This window comes from Nelumbo nucifera, chromosome 2 (assembly GCF_055504915.1).
Source record: "Nelumbo nucifera cultivar China Antique chromosome 2, China Antique-T2T, whole genome shotgun sequence".
NCBI lineage: Eukaryota > Viridiplantae > Streptophyta > Magnoliopsida > Proteales > Nelumbonaceae > Nelumbo > Nelumbo nucifera.
In genome coordinates this window covers 64,639,748-64,657,116 of record NC_142650.1, presented here as the reverse complement: position 1 = coordinate 64,657,116, position 17,369 = coordinate 64,639,748, and the positions used below count along the sequence as shown (strand labels likewise).

The following is a 17,369-nucleotide window of genomic DNA, read 5'->3' as shown; positions in this document are numbered from 1 at the left end:
TTCTTTATTGTTAATTTATGCTCTAAATGGTTCTTGCTTCTCTGTTCCTTGGCCTCTCTTGCCTATAAATTGATGGATGTAGTGTTCTTAAATTATCTCAGTGGTTCATCCAATTGCTTAATTTTCAAAACATCTTAATTTGGAGGTGGTATGGGATGTGATAGAATTTAGACCTGTACCAGAATTAGTTTAAGAATAACATAAGAAAGAGATAAAAGAGACAATAAAGAAGAAGAGAAAATAAGAAAAAGAGAGATGAAGAAAAGTTTAGTTCGAACCAGAGAACTCTCTCTAGTCAGCCAAGTTATATTTATAGTTTTCTATATTAAAAACAAAAGGTCTGTGATGCCCCTACTTAAGTACGAGACACATCACTTAACTTAAATATTACACCTCACACCAAACATAGATAAAAAGACTGAACTACCCTTATACAGTCGACACTAACACTCCCCCTCAAGCTGGTGAGTATATATTATATAGTTCCAGCTTGTTACAAATATAATCCACTCTTGCCTGACTCAACCCTTTGGTGAACAAGTTTACCCATTGACTTCTCGTGTTAACATATGCAATGTCTATTACTCCACTAAGCACATTTTCTCTCACAAAGTGGCAATCAACTTCTATATGTTTTGTTCTCTCATGAAAAACAAGATTAGAAGAGATATGGATTGCAGCCTAGTTGTCACAATAAAGCTTCATCAGAGTGCCAATTGAATATTCCATCTCCTGTAGAAGATTTCTCAACCACACTAATTCATAAGTTGTATGTGCCATGGCTTTGTATTCAGTTTCTGCATTGCTTCTTACTACCACTATATATTTCTTACTCTTCCAGGTCACTAGATTGCCTTCAAGAAAAGTGCAATAACCTATAGTGGACCTTCTGTTAGATATAGAACCAACCTAATCAACATCGGCGTATCATTCTATTTTAAGGTTTCCTCCACTCTTGTATAACAACCCACGACCAGGAACTCCCTTCAAATACCTTAAGATCCTTAGAACAACATCCCAATGTAGAACCCTAGGATTTTACATAAACTGACTCACCACACAAATTACAAATGAAATATCTAGTCGTGTAATTGTTAGGTAGTTTAGCTTTCTCACCAACCTCTTATACCTTCTAGGGTCCTTGAACTCCTCACCCACATCACTACTCAATTTGGTATTTAGTTATATAGGTGTTTCAGTTGGTTTGGCACCTAACAATCCTGTCTCCTCTAGCAAATCAACTACATACTTTCTCTGACAGGTTAATACCTTGCTTCGACCTTACTACTTCTATCCCTAAGAAACATTTCAATTTACCAATGTCCTTTGTTTGGAACTGCTCTTGCAAAAGTGTTTTTAACCTATCAATTCCCAACCTGTCACTACTAGTAATAATAATGTCATCTACATATACCATCGATAAAATCTTCCTAGCATGTGAATCATGAAACGGGATCTACTCCTCACACTTGGGCACCTCACATACACATCCACCATGCATTAGGAACATTTCTTGTAAATAATAACTTATAAGTACGAGAGATGTTCCCAATGCATAGTAGGATGTGCGTGTGAGGAGCAGATCCAATCATAGCTAAATACCAAGTGATCAACCTAACACTGTGTCATGCCAAACTTCACCACTTCATTGTACTAGACCACACATGGGGGGACTATTTAAGTCCATAAATGGCTTTCTTTAGTCTATATACCTTATCACCATCCTCTCCTTGAGCAATAAACCCCAGTGATTGCTACATATATGCATCCTTAAGGAGATCACCATGTAAGAAGGTATTCTTGATGTCAAGCTAAAACAAAGGCCAAGCATACATAACAGCTAGAGATATCAAGACACAAACTAAACCAATTTTAGCAACCGGAGAGAAGGTCTCGGTGTAGTCAATACGATACATTTGGGAATATCTTTTGTCAACCAGTCGAATTTTCAACTGCTTTACACTACCATCAGAAAAATACTTAATAGTGTATACCCACTTACAACCTACAACATGCTTACCAAAGGAGAGTGTAGTGAGATCCCACATATGATTATGATCCAAAGCTAAGAGTTTTTCTTCTATTGCATGATGCCACCTTAGAGAGGCAATAGCTTCCTAGACATCCTTAGGTACAGAAATAGAAGACAACATGGTGATGAAAAGCAAAAATATGAGATACAGAAACATAGTTTGAAATAGAATGAAATGTGCAATTGTGTTTACCTTTTTGCAAGGCAATAAGGAGATCAAGGTCAAAGGTAGGTGGTGGGGTTGGTGTGGAAACAACTACCAGATCTATCGATAGTGAAGAGGTTGGAGGATGAGTTGGTACATGTCGTTGATGCGTATACACTTGGAGGATGGATGGTCGTTCAATAGGAAGTTGTATTGGAGACAAAGACTTAGTCACAACTAGAACAAGTGGGATGGGATCCTCAATAGGAATGAAAACACATTTGGAGTCCTAGTCATGTGATAAAAAACTCCAGAGTTGATAATCTAATGGGTGGGTTTGGATGCCAAACAAACCATACGTAAATGTGCGAGGATAGCTGTATTCTGTTGAGATGTGACTTGAATAAGCTGCTCATATTCATCACGTGGAACACTCACTATCTCCTTCACAAAGACATCCATAGATGTAGAAGGCATTTGATCAACTTTTTGAATATCCTGTTTAGAACTACCATAACTGGCCCCTACATGATTAGCCTAGGTTGAAGGTGAGCTATGCAAATCATAACAAAAGTTGATGGTGTGTCCTTCCATACCACAATGTGTGCACCTTTTTGGACCATTACTACGTCCTTTGCCATGAACTCCCTCTAAATCTTGACCTCCAATACATCCACCACCATGACTATACATGGGTTCACCACACCACCACTACAACTATACATGGGTCCACTACCATTACTATAACTAGGTTGAACTCCTCGAGCTCTACCTTTAACTCTACGACCTCCCCCCTCTCATCACTACAAAGGCAAGCATGTCAAAGATATTAGAACTCTCTATAGGTCTAATAGAAATCCTCTGAAGTCGGGAAAACACTTCTTCTAGAGAAGGAAGAGTTGACCCACCTAGTATATATGCTTGCATTGGTTCATATTCAGGTTTTAGTCTTACTAAAAATCTGGTTACATCTAGTTGCTCTTTTTGTTGTTACTGAATCTTAACATCAAAAGTGAGGGGATGGTACACATTCAACTCATTACAAAGATTCCTCATTCTAGCATAGTATTCCTTAAGACTCTGATTGCCTTATTGTAGATTAAAATACTCTTGATAAAGCTAATACACTTTAATAGTATTGTCTTGTCTAGAGTACAGTTTCTTGGCATGGTCCCATATCTCATTGGCTGTATCTAATAACATAAAATTCACACTAATCTTGGGTTCCATACTATCCATAACCAAGTCATAATCTATGCATCTTCTTGTTCCTAGTCATTATACTATTGAGAATTAATAGGGGGTTTTTCTTCTCTTACATGCTTCACCTTCTTCTTATCTCTCAGAAAGACCTCTACAAATTTCTCACACGACATATAATTCTCCCCATTCAATTTGATAAAAGTCATTTGAACATTCAGGTAATTGGTGGGAACCATAGCACTAGACTTGTATTCACAATTGTTTCCCACGACTGATTTTTTTTTTTTTTCTTTCTCACATGTATATCACATTTCTAGTTCCCTTCACACCACGCTGCACACTAGTGACAAGTTATTGCTGAAAACACCTACAATCACAGTTTTCAGCAACGATAGTCATTGATATTCTTAACTTTTAGCACCACAGAACTACCTAAGTACACACCATAAACATAGGAACTCACCAACCACTCAAATCCAATTGAAACACCCACCATGCCCACCTATTTGTTCAACAAAAAACCAACCTGCACTCGACTACCCACTGCACCACCTGAAACAGTCCCCTTCGTATCATCAATTGGAGAGCTTCCTAGTCGGCATGGTTATATTTATAGTTTTCTATATTAAAAACAAAAGGTCTGTTATACCCCCACATAAGTATGGGACACACCATTTAACTTAAGTATTACACCTCAATAAAAAAGCTGAACTACCCTTATACAGTCGACACTAACATATTGGTTTTCCACTTCTTTGGCTATATTCTCTTGAAGAATTAGATATAGTGGCTATCTCTAATATAGATATTATGTGTCACTAGAACAAAATTAGTTTGAGTCCAAATCCCTATCAGGTTTCACCTAACGATTGGTTGAAAAAAATTTCCTTTTTACAAGAGAGAGAGATCTAAACTGAAAATCTGAAACATTGAATTCGTCAATGCCATTATATTATGTCTTAGATTATTACTTCTTGTGCAACCCACCAGTAATCACAATTCAACTAACCATCTTGTTAGGTCCACACGTAAGTAAGCCTTCAACCTTAAGGCTCATTTTGGAAGGAAAACAAATGCAAATATGCAGAGTGCAAAACTTTATATTCTGTATTATTTTGTATGTATTTGCACTGTACAAAGTCATTATCATTCAAAGTCAATTTCAATTTTGTTTGTTGTTGTTGAGAGGTTATTTTCAAGTTCATTTGACCCACTTCCAAGTTGAAACTTGAACTGATAACTTTTCCTTCCAAGTTGGTGGCTATTATTTATTTGTTTATTTTATTTCTTAAATTACATTTAAATCCAAGTGTCCAGAGACTTCTTTGTTCATAACTAATTGGCTATGAACAAAGAAATCTAATGTTCTCTCACAAACCAACTCATTGAAAACTGGTTACCCGGTTGGTAATAAGACGGAAGATTTGGAACCTACCCACCAGGCCCAGCAGTTGCATAAAAGAGAGAGAGAGAGTAATTTGGATGATATGTGGAGCATGTGGATCAGATATCTGAAGCAGAATTGAGCCAAATTTGTAAGAAACTACCAATATAGAACCTGGGTTAAATCACTGGTCAAACTGGTTCACCTGCCTGCTGGCTCATTCCATTTTGGTTGCCAAGAGAATATGTGAAAGTGAAAGAGGCCAAAGAAAATGAAAGAAATTTTTTATTTTCTTTAAGATGTTTGATTAGAAAGAAAGAAAATAAAGAATTTTTTTAGAAGAAATTAGTGGGCCTCTTCCACCGAATGTAACCTTCCATTCATTTTTATTTATTTTATTTATTTTTTAGATACTTTTGCAAAGAAAAAAAAATAACCGCCCTTTGTTTTCTTATGCCAATCAAATATCTACATTGTCTTTGTTGATTAATTTGAGTAATTTAATATATAGATTGTTATAATATATTAGTATATGGTTCAAAATTTGTGATTATAATTTAAATTTGTAAATATCACCTTTTATATTGGTCAAGTGAGGCCATGGCTTTTGTAAATATGAGTGCATAGATTCAAATCTTTACATCATTAAAATTATTTTGGGGTTTATTTCAAGACAAATTTGGTTCCAAGGCCAATTCTATCAATGTCAACCGAGACCAGTTCATCAGGTTGGTTCGAATAGGATAAATCCCTTAACCCTGGAGGAATAACCGACCTAGGTGGGGTCGGTTCAAAGGCCGATTCAAGGCCGATTAGGTAGGGTCAGTTCAAGGCCGATTCAAGATCAGTTCCCTTCAGTTATGGGTAGGACCTACCCATTTGCTCACCCCTAATTAAGGCTATGTTTGGTTTGATACAAAATAAGAATGAAACAGAAATTTGAGAGAGTTTTTAAGCAATTTCACAATATTTGTTAACAGATAAAAACATTTCTCAACTTTCTGTTTCTCTCTTACTTTGTAATATAACCAAACACAGCCCAAGAGAAAGACTTAAATATTCCAGGCGCAAGCCAAATTTTGGTTATGTATTGACTATTTTTAAAATAAAAATATTTTTATTCCCAAACTGCGAAGCCTGAATGCAAAGTCCCCACAACTTCTGGTTTGCCTCTTTCTCCTTCTTAGATCACCTCACCATTCCCTCATTTTCCACCTTCCCTATCTCACTACAACTCATCTATCCTTTTCTTTCAAGTTGTACTCCCACTACCAACTGAAAAAAAAAAAGTTTTAAACCCAATTTTCCAACACCTGTCACTTCCAAATGTTCCAAATTCAAGAATCTTGAATTTGGAGGTCTTCAATAATCACTGCCAGAAATAGTTGGATTTATATGGTTAATTACTTATGCTTCTTTTCTTTCTGTTCAAACCTTTATCGATTGCTCCTTTAGGCTATGGGAAAATTACCAAAAAAGGTATGGTATTTGTTTGATTGTTTCCTATGACAATTAAGGATGTATACTGCAGAAAATTCTTTGCACAAATTTTCCTCATTTCCAAAGTTATACCTACTAACTCCTAAATCTGGTACAAATCTCATTTTTCATCAGGCGTAAAAAAAAAAAAATCTGGTACAAATCTTAATTTTGTTTTCACTATTTTATTAGTTATGTACAAAAAAAAATGCTTATTTATGTTTTTTTTCTCAGTTATTAGGGATGGACCTTTGTCTTTTAAAATTATATATATATGTTATCCAAAACCCAAAAATGGATGGTTAGTTAAATAAAATAAATATGAAAATATATATTCTTAATTTTACAAAAAAAGTACAAAAGTGAAGGAAAACAAAACAAAAGATTTTTGTAAATTAAGCCATTTTAGGAGTTGTTGGGTGGAAATTGAATGTAAAAGTTTATTTCACATTCTTTCATTCTAAGTCAAAAAAAGAATTTCCTATGCTAAGTCTGAACTGCTTAAACGCATGGTTTAATTTATCTAATCTTTTGGGTTGTTTGGCTCTATACGTCTTCTGTTTTGGTCCTTTTGACTCTTCAATTAGGATTAGATATTATATACCCACATGATCATATTGCAATAACAAGTATTAAAATATATATGAAATTTCTTCCTCAATCACTTAACTTCAATTTCCAAGCACAAAGCTTTAAATCCAAGTTGACAAAGTTGAGGTATGCTCATCAATAAGATTGAGGGGCAACCATGGCTACCCTGAGGCTTTTCCAAGTGTTCCTTCAACAGTTGTTTATGGTGGTTGTCCTCTCAGAGCTTGCAGTAGATGGACAGAGCCTGCAAGTAGGTTTCTACAGGAAGACATGCCCTCCAGCGGAGGCTATTATCAGAAATACGACCACTCCTTACATCTTAGAAGACCCTTCTCTTGCAGCTCCTCTACTAAGGGTGCAGTTTCATGACTGCTTTGTTAGGGTAGGTACATGATCAAGCATACCATATACCATCAGTACTAGCTTGATTAGTCTTCTTCTTCTTTGGTTATAACTTTATTATAAGCAGTAGGTGTTATTTGCAGGGATGTGATGGTTCAGTGCTGTTGGATTCTACTGAAAACAATGAAACAGAGAAAGCCTCGGGTCCCAACCAAAGCCTGAGAGGGTTCCATGTCATTGACGCTGTGAAAGCTGCAGTGGAAGAGGCATGTCCTGGAGTCGTCTCTTGTGCAGATATCCTGGCCTTGGTAGTTAGAGATGCTGTTTTCATGGTAACAACTAATTAATGAATAATAGTCTCTTTATACATTAGGCTCCATTTGGAAGGGAGTACAAATACAAATATGTAGAGTGCAAATCTTGTATTTTGTATTATTTTGTTTGTATTTATACTATATATATATATATATATATTTGTATTTGTACTCCTTCCAAACTGAGCCTTTGGGATTGCTTTGGAGTCTTTTGTGTGGCAAATATTTATCAGCCATACGAGTTGAGTTGGTCAGACCTGTCTGAGTACAGATGATGCTTTGACACCATGGATATGCATGGGTATACGTACATCAAATGAAGCCCACTGTTGTTCTGGTTTTACACTCTGTACCGGAGAGGAGTCCAGATCTGTTCCTCACATATACAGCTCTTCTCACACTCACACTAACCTCACATACAAGATAGGGATATGTTCCTAATACATGGTGGGATATGCTGTAAAGTGCGTTCTGTGAAGAATATAAATCCCACCATGTATTGAGAATATCTCCCAAAACACATAAATAAATAATACAGGAGATGTTCACAATTGAGGTTGGAACAAGTTGTAAGGTTGGTGTGAGGAGGCATGAGTTCGGCTTCAGTCCAGGCAAAGTCCATTCAAACAGCCTTTACTGCTTTGCATTAAAAATATCTTTATACTTACATGATTTATTTCATGGAAAGATATTCTCAATGCAAGGTTGTAAATGACTGTTAAAACAGTGTGGGCACATGTTCGTCCTGATGGAAGCCGATCTCGAAGAGCATATCCAGACTCTTCCGAGGTGGGCCAACATATATGTATAGACAGCCTACCCGGAGAGGCCCAATTGGCTGTTAGTCAGCCATTTGAAGGGCTGTCCGCTTCAAAGCATCTGAATCTGTTTAACTGAAACTTCAGCTCAGCCCTTCATTTTGAGTCTTCCACAGAGTCATATCTAGAAGCATCCTCTCAGGTAGTAGACTCAATTTTCCAATTCGGCTGCCCAGTTAGGTGTCTGGGTTCAGCCATCCAGGTTAACAACGGATTGTCGTCAGTACGTTTGTGAATAATTCAACATCAAGAATAAAGAAATCGATACAACCAAAATTCAGTCAAAATTAAGGTTTTAAAAATCGGACTAGAGTATCTGTTTTGGGTTCGGTTCTTAGGTTGAATGGTCTAACTGTCCAATCCGAACAGATGAAAAAATGACTAAAAACCATTGTCTGAATCAATAATTCAATCACCCGAATCAATAATTTTCTAATCAAATCAACCATTTTTGGCAAAAAAAAAAAAACTGTTATGAAGTAAAACAGAACTGGTCAAGTGACCGATTCCTGCATTTTCTAGTCCGGTTTTAAAAACACTGGTCAAAACGAATGTGACATGACAAAAAATGCATGGCATTAATTAACACACCTGCATTCTAAAATTTCATTCATTATCAAGTATTAAATATATAAACTATTGTGTTTTTTAATGACCGAAAGACATGATACCCCGGAAAGTCTTTATCAATCAATCCCTTGATTTTTCTTTTTTTTTCATTTGACAAAAATCCACCTCATTGGTTACATGATGATGCCCGTTGATTTGGTTATAAATTTTTTTTCGATATTATGTCTCAACGTCATCATAGTCGAATCCTTACTTTTAATATCTGAATAGTTTTTAGATTATTTAAAATCATTTGGATGGTTGGAATTAATTGAATGGTCATAGTTTGCTAATTTGATCAACTTTCCCCCTCTTAAAATCCCAAAAAACAAAACCCCCAAGTATCACACCTCTTAAAATCCGGAAAAACAACACCCCTAAGTGACACACCTCCTAAGTACAGTGGATACCCGTAATTTACATAAAAAATAAGAAAAAATATTCCTCTTTGAACAGACTACATCTCACTTTGTATTAGATTTTCACAGGGTCTTCTTTGTATAGTCCACAATTGGATTTATCTCCAAGTTAGGTCTTGGTTTTACGGTTAACCGGAAGGTTCATCTGTTCATTTGATCTTCACAGTCCAACCGTCCGGTTCGGGCCATCTCTTATAACATTGATCTGAACCTAAAATCCTTGTCATGTAATCAGAATAAATTGCTTCTTGTAAGCAAGTTCAATATTAAAATAACATTATTGAAGCTTTGGTAGACCAATGTTGCTTTGATAAGGCAGTATGTAATAAAAGGTGGATACATATAGACGACCATTCAAGTGTCCTGCATCTTCAAGCTTGTCTCTGTAAATTACTGATTTATCAGTGAAGGCCTGGTGTAAGTAATTAGAAGATTACTTTAATTTCAGTTGAAGGGTCCGTTTTGGGAAGTTCCCACAGGAAGAAGAGATGGAAGAGTGTCCATAGACTCAGAGATCACAGAAAATCTACCACCTCCATCTTCAAACATCACAAGACTAAAGACATCATTTAAGAGTAAAGGTCTAAGCACAAAAGACCTCGTTGTCCTTTCAGGTATAGAAGCTTGGAAAGCTCTCAACTCTTAACTAGAATTTTAGGGCTGTATGCTCACTTGATCTCCCCTTGATTGCATCATTCAGGTGCGCACACAATTGGGCGTTCTCACTGCTCTATTTTTAGTGATCGCTTGTACAATTTCAGTGGTAGGGGTGATACAGACCCTTCACTGGATCCTAAATATGCGATTAAGTTGAAGAAGAAATGTAAGCGAGGAGATGTGACTACAGTGGTAGAATTGGATCCGGGAAGTTTCAAAACTTTCAACAAAGATTATTACAAGGTTGTAGCAGAAGGAAGGGGAATCTTCCAATCTGATGCTGCTCTTCTTGATGATAATGAGACCAGAGATTATGTTATCAGCCAGGCTGCTTCTGCTGTGTCGTCTACTTTCTTGAAAGATTTTGCTGAAGCTATGATCAACTTGGGTAACATTGGAGTTATTACAGGAACAGAAGGTGAAATCAGGAAACGTTGTGCTTTTGTTAACTTCTAGTTCAGTGAGATTGAGAGAGGTTGTTAATGACCAAGTAAGGTATGAAAATGTAACAAAGAATAGAATCATTATATATCCAACTCTTTGACTCCATTTGTCTGCAGCCCAAATCCTAACCCAGACGCAAAATTTACACGTTTTTAATCTTATTTGTATTCATTTGTAGTGAAAATTTTACATCCCAAGAAACTGATGCAAATTTCAAACCGCCTTCCTGACTGGGCTTGGGTTGGGTCCAATCGGAATCCAATCCAAAAAGTTGGATTGGACCAGTATTAAGTGGACCATTACGGTGATGTTTGGCATCCATGATGATTCCTCCTTGCCGATTATCCAAAAATTGTTGTTTGGTATCATATATGTCATGTAAGCAGTTTATTTGGTACAAGGGTGATTCTTTTTCCTTGGAATCATTCTTTTCTTGGAGACATATTGGATGCCATGCCATTCTTCAAAAATCGGAATCACCAAAAATGGTGATCCCTCAAGATGGGCCGATTTCAAGAATCTTTTTTCTACTGATTTCTTAAAAATCATGAAAATCGACTAACCAAACAGGTTGAAAATCACACCATTTCTTCTTTATCCCATGTGACTTTGACATGTCACTGATTTTTGGAAAATTGGCCTATGCCAAACATCACCATATATTGTAGGATGAGATTAGATATTATCAAAATGGATCCATTAAAACCCAGTAACACTCTCATTCCCTATCATTTTTCCAGACAAGTTTATATTATTTTTATTATCTTCTATTATAAATTAATCAAACTAATAATCTTTACTAACTTTATTAGCTATTTTCTATTTTGTATTAATTTATATTATTTTAGTGGAATTAAATGGATTTAAATATTTAGGATCAAAATTGATTCAATGAAACTGGACCAATCCAGATTGATTTGATCAAACCTGACCAAAATAAAACCACCAATATTTAATAACTTAGAGTGAAAATTATAGTTTATCCCACCTCATAAATATTTATTTATTTTATTTTGCAAAAACCCTATTTATCATCCACCTACCCCCTTATGGGTGTTGTAAGGATTACCCAACCGTCGAATGCTTTCTTCCTCACCCGAATAAGAGATAGTTTACTCGAAACAATGAACACAACAACGGTAAGAGGCACTAAAACCCCATGGTTGGGCTTCCAAAGGAATTGGATTAGCCTAACTCTTTAACTGTTCAACCGTCCGTGGAACCGATTGTCACTAATAAATTGATGGCCCCACTATAAAGATATGCGCCCCATGTATTTAAACGGTTAAAGTGTTCAACTAAACCTTACTCCTTTCAAAGTATTTCCTAATCACTGGTGACTTGGATAATAAACCAACAAAATGAGCATAAACCAATGAGTTAAAACTCTTATACCCTTCAACATAGATACATAAAAACTGGTGAGACTCTCGTGAAGTTAAAACTTCCCCAAATAGCTACATTGTTTTACTCCTTCAACTTCAACAAATATACAAAAAGCACAAGAACAAGCCATTATTTAAAGCGTCTCACTCAACTACTTCAAAACCCACCCATTCCATCAGTGGGAATATTTGTGAAAATTATACTCTATCCCACCTCATAAATATTTATCTATTTTATTTTGCAAAAACCCTATTTATCATCCACCTACCCCCTTATGGGTTAGGTTGTAAGGGTTATACCTGACCCTCGAATGATTTCTTCCTCACCCAAATAAGAGATATAGGTTTACTCGAAACAATGAACACAACAACGGTAAGAGGCCACTAAAACCCATGGTTGGGCTTCCAAAGGAATTCAGATTAGCTGAATGCTTTAACTGTTCAGCCGCTGCTGCAGAATCAATGACGAGGTTTTACATCAATAATAAATTCATGGGCTCTACTATAAAGATATGGGCTCCATGTATTTAACTGTTCAGCTAAACCTTACTCTTAAGGATGGCAATTTTGCCCATCCCTGATGGGGACCAAATTTTCCCGACCCGATGGGATTGGGGATGGGGGTTGTTTTGGCGGGACGGGGATGGGGATTAATAGGATTTGGGATTGAGATTCCCGCCCGGCGGATTGAGGTTCCCGCCCGCCTCGACCTCGATTATATATTTATATATATTTAAATGCTATTTATATTAAATATATATATATATATATATATATATATATATATATCAAAACATATTTAAAGCATTAGTTATAATTTTAATTTTTCACTTATTTCAAGTAAATTTGTTTTTAAAAAAAAATACTATTATCTAAAAACTTTCGGGGATTCAGATCCCTGTGGGAACCTTCCCCATCGGGGATCGGGGATGGAGGACAAATTTTATCCCGACAGGAATCGATGACGAGAATGGGGATTAATTTCAGAATCAAAGGTAGGAATGGGGAATATGATCCCCACCCCGAACCCGCCTGTTGCCATTCCTACTTACTCCTTCCAAAGTATTCCCCAAGTCACTGGTGACTCCACATAGGCTGATGTTCGATAATAAACCAACAAAGTGAGCATAAACCTATGAGTTAGAACTCTTATACCCTTGAACATAGAAACATAAAAACTGGTGAGACGCTCGTGAAGTTAAAACATCCCCAAATAGCTACATTGTTTTGTTCCTGCAACTTCAACAAACATACAAAAGCGCAAGAACAAGCCATTATTTAAAGCATCTCACTCAACTACTTCAAAACCCACCCATTACAGCAGTGGGTCATATGTGTCAAGTAAGGGTAGGGGTGCAAATCGATCAGATCATGATCTGATCTGATCTTATTTGGTCGAATTTGGATCACCTCTGCTCAGATCTTTGGATCGGATCGAACCTGATTCACCCCCTTATCCGATTTGAGAAAATCCGATCCAATGTATTATATATTTATACATATATATGTTATTTATTTATTTATAAATATAATATTTATATTGTATTTTTATAAATTTGTTATATTATTTATTTTTTATAAAAAACATGTGCATATATGATGAAAATAATTAAAAAGTACTTGTATTTTTTCTTTTTTATTTATTTAAATTGGTATGTTTTATTTTTTTCTTTTAATAATTTATTAATTTTTAAAGAAAACAAGTCGGATCAAATCAGATCCAAAGATCCGATAGGATTCAAATTCAGATTGAGTCCTATTAGATCTGATCGAGTAGGATCCGACATGAATATTGTCGGCTTGGATTCAAATATACCCTGATTCGAATCCAATCTGATCCGTTGCATCCTTAAGTGAGGGGAAGAGGGAGGGGAGAGGGTTGGAGAGAACACTACAAGCTAGAACAATCAAATAGAGTTCTATTCCACCATTCGAATCTGATTCGAATTCAGATCGAGTCCTATCAGTTCTAATCGGATCCGACCTAAACGGTGTCAGATCATATTCAAATATATCCTAATTCGAATCCGATCCGATCCGATCCATTTGCATCCTTAAGTGAGGGAAGAGGGTTGGGAGAGAACATTGCAAGGTAGAACAATCAAATAGAGTTCTATTCCACCATTGAACCATAAGTCTCTTCTCTTAATTCTCTGTTCCACTGGTCACCAAATCGAGAATTGGGTTGAAGGCTGTTAGGGTTTTAACACCATTCTTTCGCCATTGAAATTGTTAGGGTCAAAGTTTTTACTCAGTTCTCTCAACTCCTTGTTTGTTCCACCATTGGAGCAAGTTTATTCCCTTAGCTTCAAATCTGCTGTTTCTCGTCGTGCCACTATTTTCATCACCTTTGTTTCTTAGAGTTCTCAAGTCGCATGTAAATTGGAGCTTTGGGTAGATAAACTTTTTGACATTGCTCATCTTCTTTAATCTCATAATCTCATAGTTGTTATATAGTGTTTGGCATACTGAAGTAGGAAATCAAGATGGAATCATATTCTTTAATCTCAAATAGTCGTTTCTTAATGTATGGTTTCTAGTTTCTACCTAGCATTTGATTTCATATTGAAGAACATAAAATTTCCGTTAATATTCACTTAACATAAACACTGTGACGAAGGATTGATTTGTAACCATCCTATTCTATTACATATCAACTCCTAATTCATTGTAATTCTTTATACGATGATCTGTAATTATCCTGTTCTGCTATATATCAACTCCTAATTCATTGTTGTTCTTTAGACAATGATATATAATCATCCTATTCTGTTATATATCAACTCAAATTTGTTGCTTTTGTTTATAAAGAGGAAGGAAAAAAAATCATGGTGTTTAAAGACTATGTAATGCTGATAAATTTTAGAATGCTACTATGAAAAAAGTATATAATCTTTGTAAGAGCTACAAAGATTGTTAGAACTGAATTTGAAGACTAGTGATAGTTGTAAATACTGGTACTGCACCATTTCTCCTTCCGAAAAATTCCTTTCCTAGAGTCCAAAACATTTCTTGAACTCTAGGAAAAAAGCATGGTGTTCAAAGATTATGTAATGCTGAGAAATTTTAGAATGCTACTATGAAAAAAAGTATGTAATCTTTGTAAGAGCTACAAAGATTGTTAGAACTGAATTTGAAGACTAGTGATAGATGTGAATATCGGTACCACACCATTTCCCCTTTCGAAAATTCTTTTCCTAGAGTCCAGAACATTTCTCGGACTTAGGGGTGGATTCAAGTTGAGCCAAGCCAAATAACTAGCTATTTGAGCTCTATTCGCTAAGAAAGTATGAGGCTCGAGCTCAGTTCAAGCAAGAGACTTAAGTTTGAGTTCAACTCGAGTCAAAAGCTCGTAAGCTTGAGCTCAGCTTGGCTCGAGCTTGACTGTAAGCTAAATGTTTTATAAAAATAAAAAATTATATATAAGAATTATTTTTATTTGATATTTAAAAAATTAAGAATTATAATAAATAGTTCTTATTATTATATAAAAAAATAAAAATATTTAATATATACACAAATGTGTATGTATATATATATGATTTTCTATATCTATAATATTTTTAAATTTATTATAATTATTATTATTATTATTATTATTATTATTATTATTATTATTATTATTATTATTATTATTATTATTATTATTACACACACACATACATATGTGTGTTGTGTGTGTAATATATGTATGTATACATATATGTAGAAGCTCGATTAGCTCGCGAGCCTCACGAGCCAAGCTTTATCAAGCTTGAGCTCGGCTTGATTAGAAAATGAGCTTGTAAATTAGGCTCGAGTTCGGCTTATATGGGTCGACCCAACCTGCATCCATCACATGATCGTCTTGAGAGGGATGATTCTCTTAAAATGCCTTTTCGGGTATATGGGTTGACCCGACTTGTTTTGTCATGTGACAATCTTGAGAGAGATGATTCTCTTAAAAATGTTTTTTGGATATACGGGTTCACCCAACCCATTTCTGCATTTATAGGTGAGGGTAAATGGGTCAATATGGGTGAGAGTTAGTATGGATGGATTAGGGTCAGGGTGGATTGTAACCCATTAACAAAGATTGATGATGGGTCATAGGGGGTTAGTGGGTCAACATGGGTGGGTTGGTATTCAACCCTTACCCAACCCAACCCACCCATTTGCCACCCCTACTCAACTCTCTTGACATTTCCTTCTTACAATTGATATGTAGGCTTTAACGTGCCAAAGGGTTGTGGATTATGCCAGCCCAACCCACTTTATCATGTCGTGTGGTGTAGCTCATCCACTACCACACCAGCTGCAAAAGCAACTTTGAGAACTAAGAAGAAAAGGTATATTGGAGTTAATAAGATCTGTAGTAGCTTCGGAGATGAACTTAGTTTGTGTCAATGAATTCAATGGTTCATCTGCCATTCTGAGATGAACCACTTGTAGTGGTGCTATTGGAACGAAAGAAGAAAGTTTTAGATCTTCAATTAAATTTGAGAGAAGCATTATGGTAAGAATGAAATCGGGAAGAAAATGTAAATTAAAATTTAAGGCAATCAATTGATAGGGATGTGGTTGAATTGGAAGGGGTGCCTGAGGTTTTATTGGTTAAAAGTAAAGTAACAAATTATTCATGATTAATGAGAAAAGGATTGCAAGAACCCAATAAGAGATATGAAGTGGGTTAATTACTCAAATAAGGGTGAATATATTTTTTTATTATGAGAAATTTTATTTTGGGCACCCACCTCAATAAAAGACGAAAACTAACCGTAAGTTAATTACTCTAATAAGGATGATTATATATTTTTAGAGTTGTTAAAGAAGAAAGGGATTTGTTTACATTAGCAAAAATGAGGAGTGCTTATGTCAAAAATCAGTGGCCATTTTTCTTGTTTAAGATTTAACTGAAAAGGTTCACATGTGTAAAGATTGAGAGGCCAAAGAGCTTCATTTGGTCACACCACTTGCCTCCCACTCTTTCCTCTTTCTATTATAGACTAGCGGTGACCGGTGAGATGTATGGGCTGATGTTTTAAAATATATTTTTTAAAGAAAAAGAAGTAATAGTGATTCATCAAAGTTTTTTTTTTTTATAAAATAGTAGAAAAAATAATTTTCTTTTCTTTTTTAGTTATTAGGTTTGAAACTTTTACCTTTATATATATATATATATTATGAGAAGTACATGAGAATCAATTGACAGTTGCTTAGTTGATGGGTCCACTAGGGGTTTAAGGGTTTGGGAGATGGTCTCCCCACGTTGTGTAATCCTATAAAGCCAAAAAATGTGATTAGTATGAGAGATCAATAACCAAGTAAAAAAAAAAAAACAATTGCAATTTGAACTAACAAAAATAAACAAAAGGCTCACATTAAATGATTTCTTTGCATTTTATTATTTAATCTGAACAAGCAATGAAACAAATTTACATTAAATTAATAAAAAAAAAGAAAGAAAAACATGATATGCCATGGAAAGGAGCAATGGTTTCTTTAGACTTTTATATAAAAATATTGGTTCACCCCATGTACCTGGGAAAAATTTGGGTCCAAGATAGG

General features: G+C 35.4%; 1 protein-coding gene across 1 annotated transcript; it reads left to right on the top strand.

The window, feature by feature from the left end:
* Positions 1-6,887: 6,887 nt before the first annotated feature.
* On the top strand, positions 6,888-10,650 carry LOC104607639 (peroxidase 27-like). The gene is made up of 4 exons (XM_010273315.3): positions 6,888-7,216; positions 7,320-7,508; positions 9,785-9,950; positions 10,037-10,650. Exons 1-4 carry the CDS (start codon positions 6,992-6,994, stop codon positions 10,447-10,449), a joined length of 993 nt encoding a protein of 330 aa, XP_010271617.1. The 5' UTR covers positions 6,888-6,991; the 3' UTR covers positions 10,450-10,650.
* Positions 10,651-17,369: the final 6,719 nt, after the last annotated feature.

What these genes read in the sequence shown, in the direction of transcription:
- LOC104607639 (XM_010273315.3), top strand. Translation starts at nt 6,992, where the DNA reads ATGGCTACCCTGAGGCTTTTCCAAGTGTTCCTTCAACAGTTGTTTATG. An exon ending in TTAGAGATGCTGTTTTCATG is followed by an intron (nt 7,509 to 9,784) that starts GTAACAACTAAT and finishes CTTTAATTTCAG; the next exon opens with TTGAAGGGTCCGTTTTGGGA. An exon ending in AGACCTCGTTGTCCTTTCAG is followed by an intron (nt 9,951 to 10,036) that starts GTATAGAAGCTT and finishes TGCATCATTCAG; the next exon opens with GTGCGCACACAATTGGGCGT.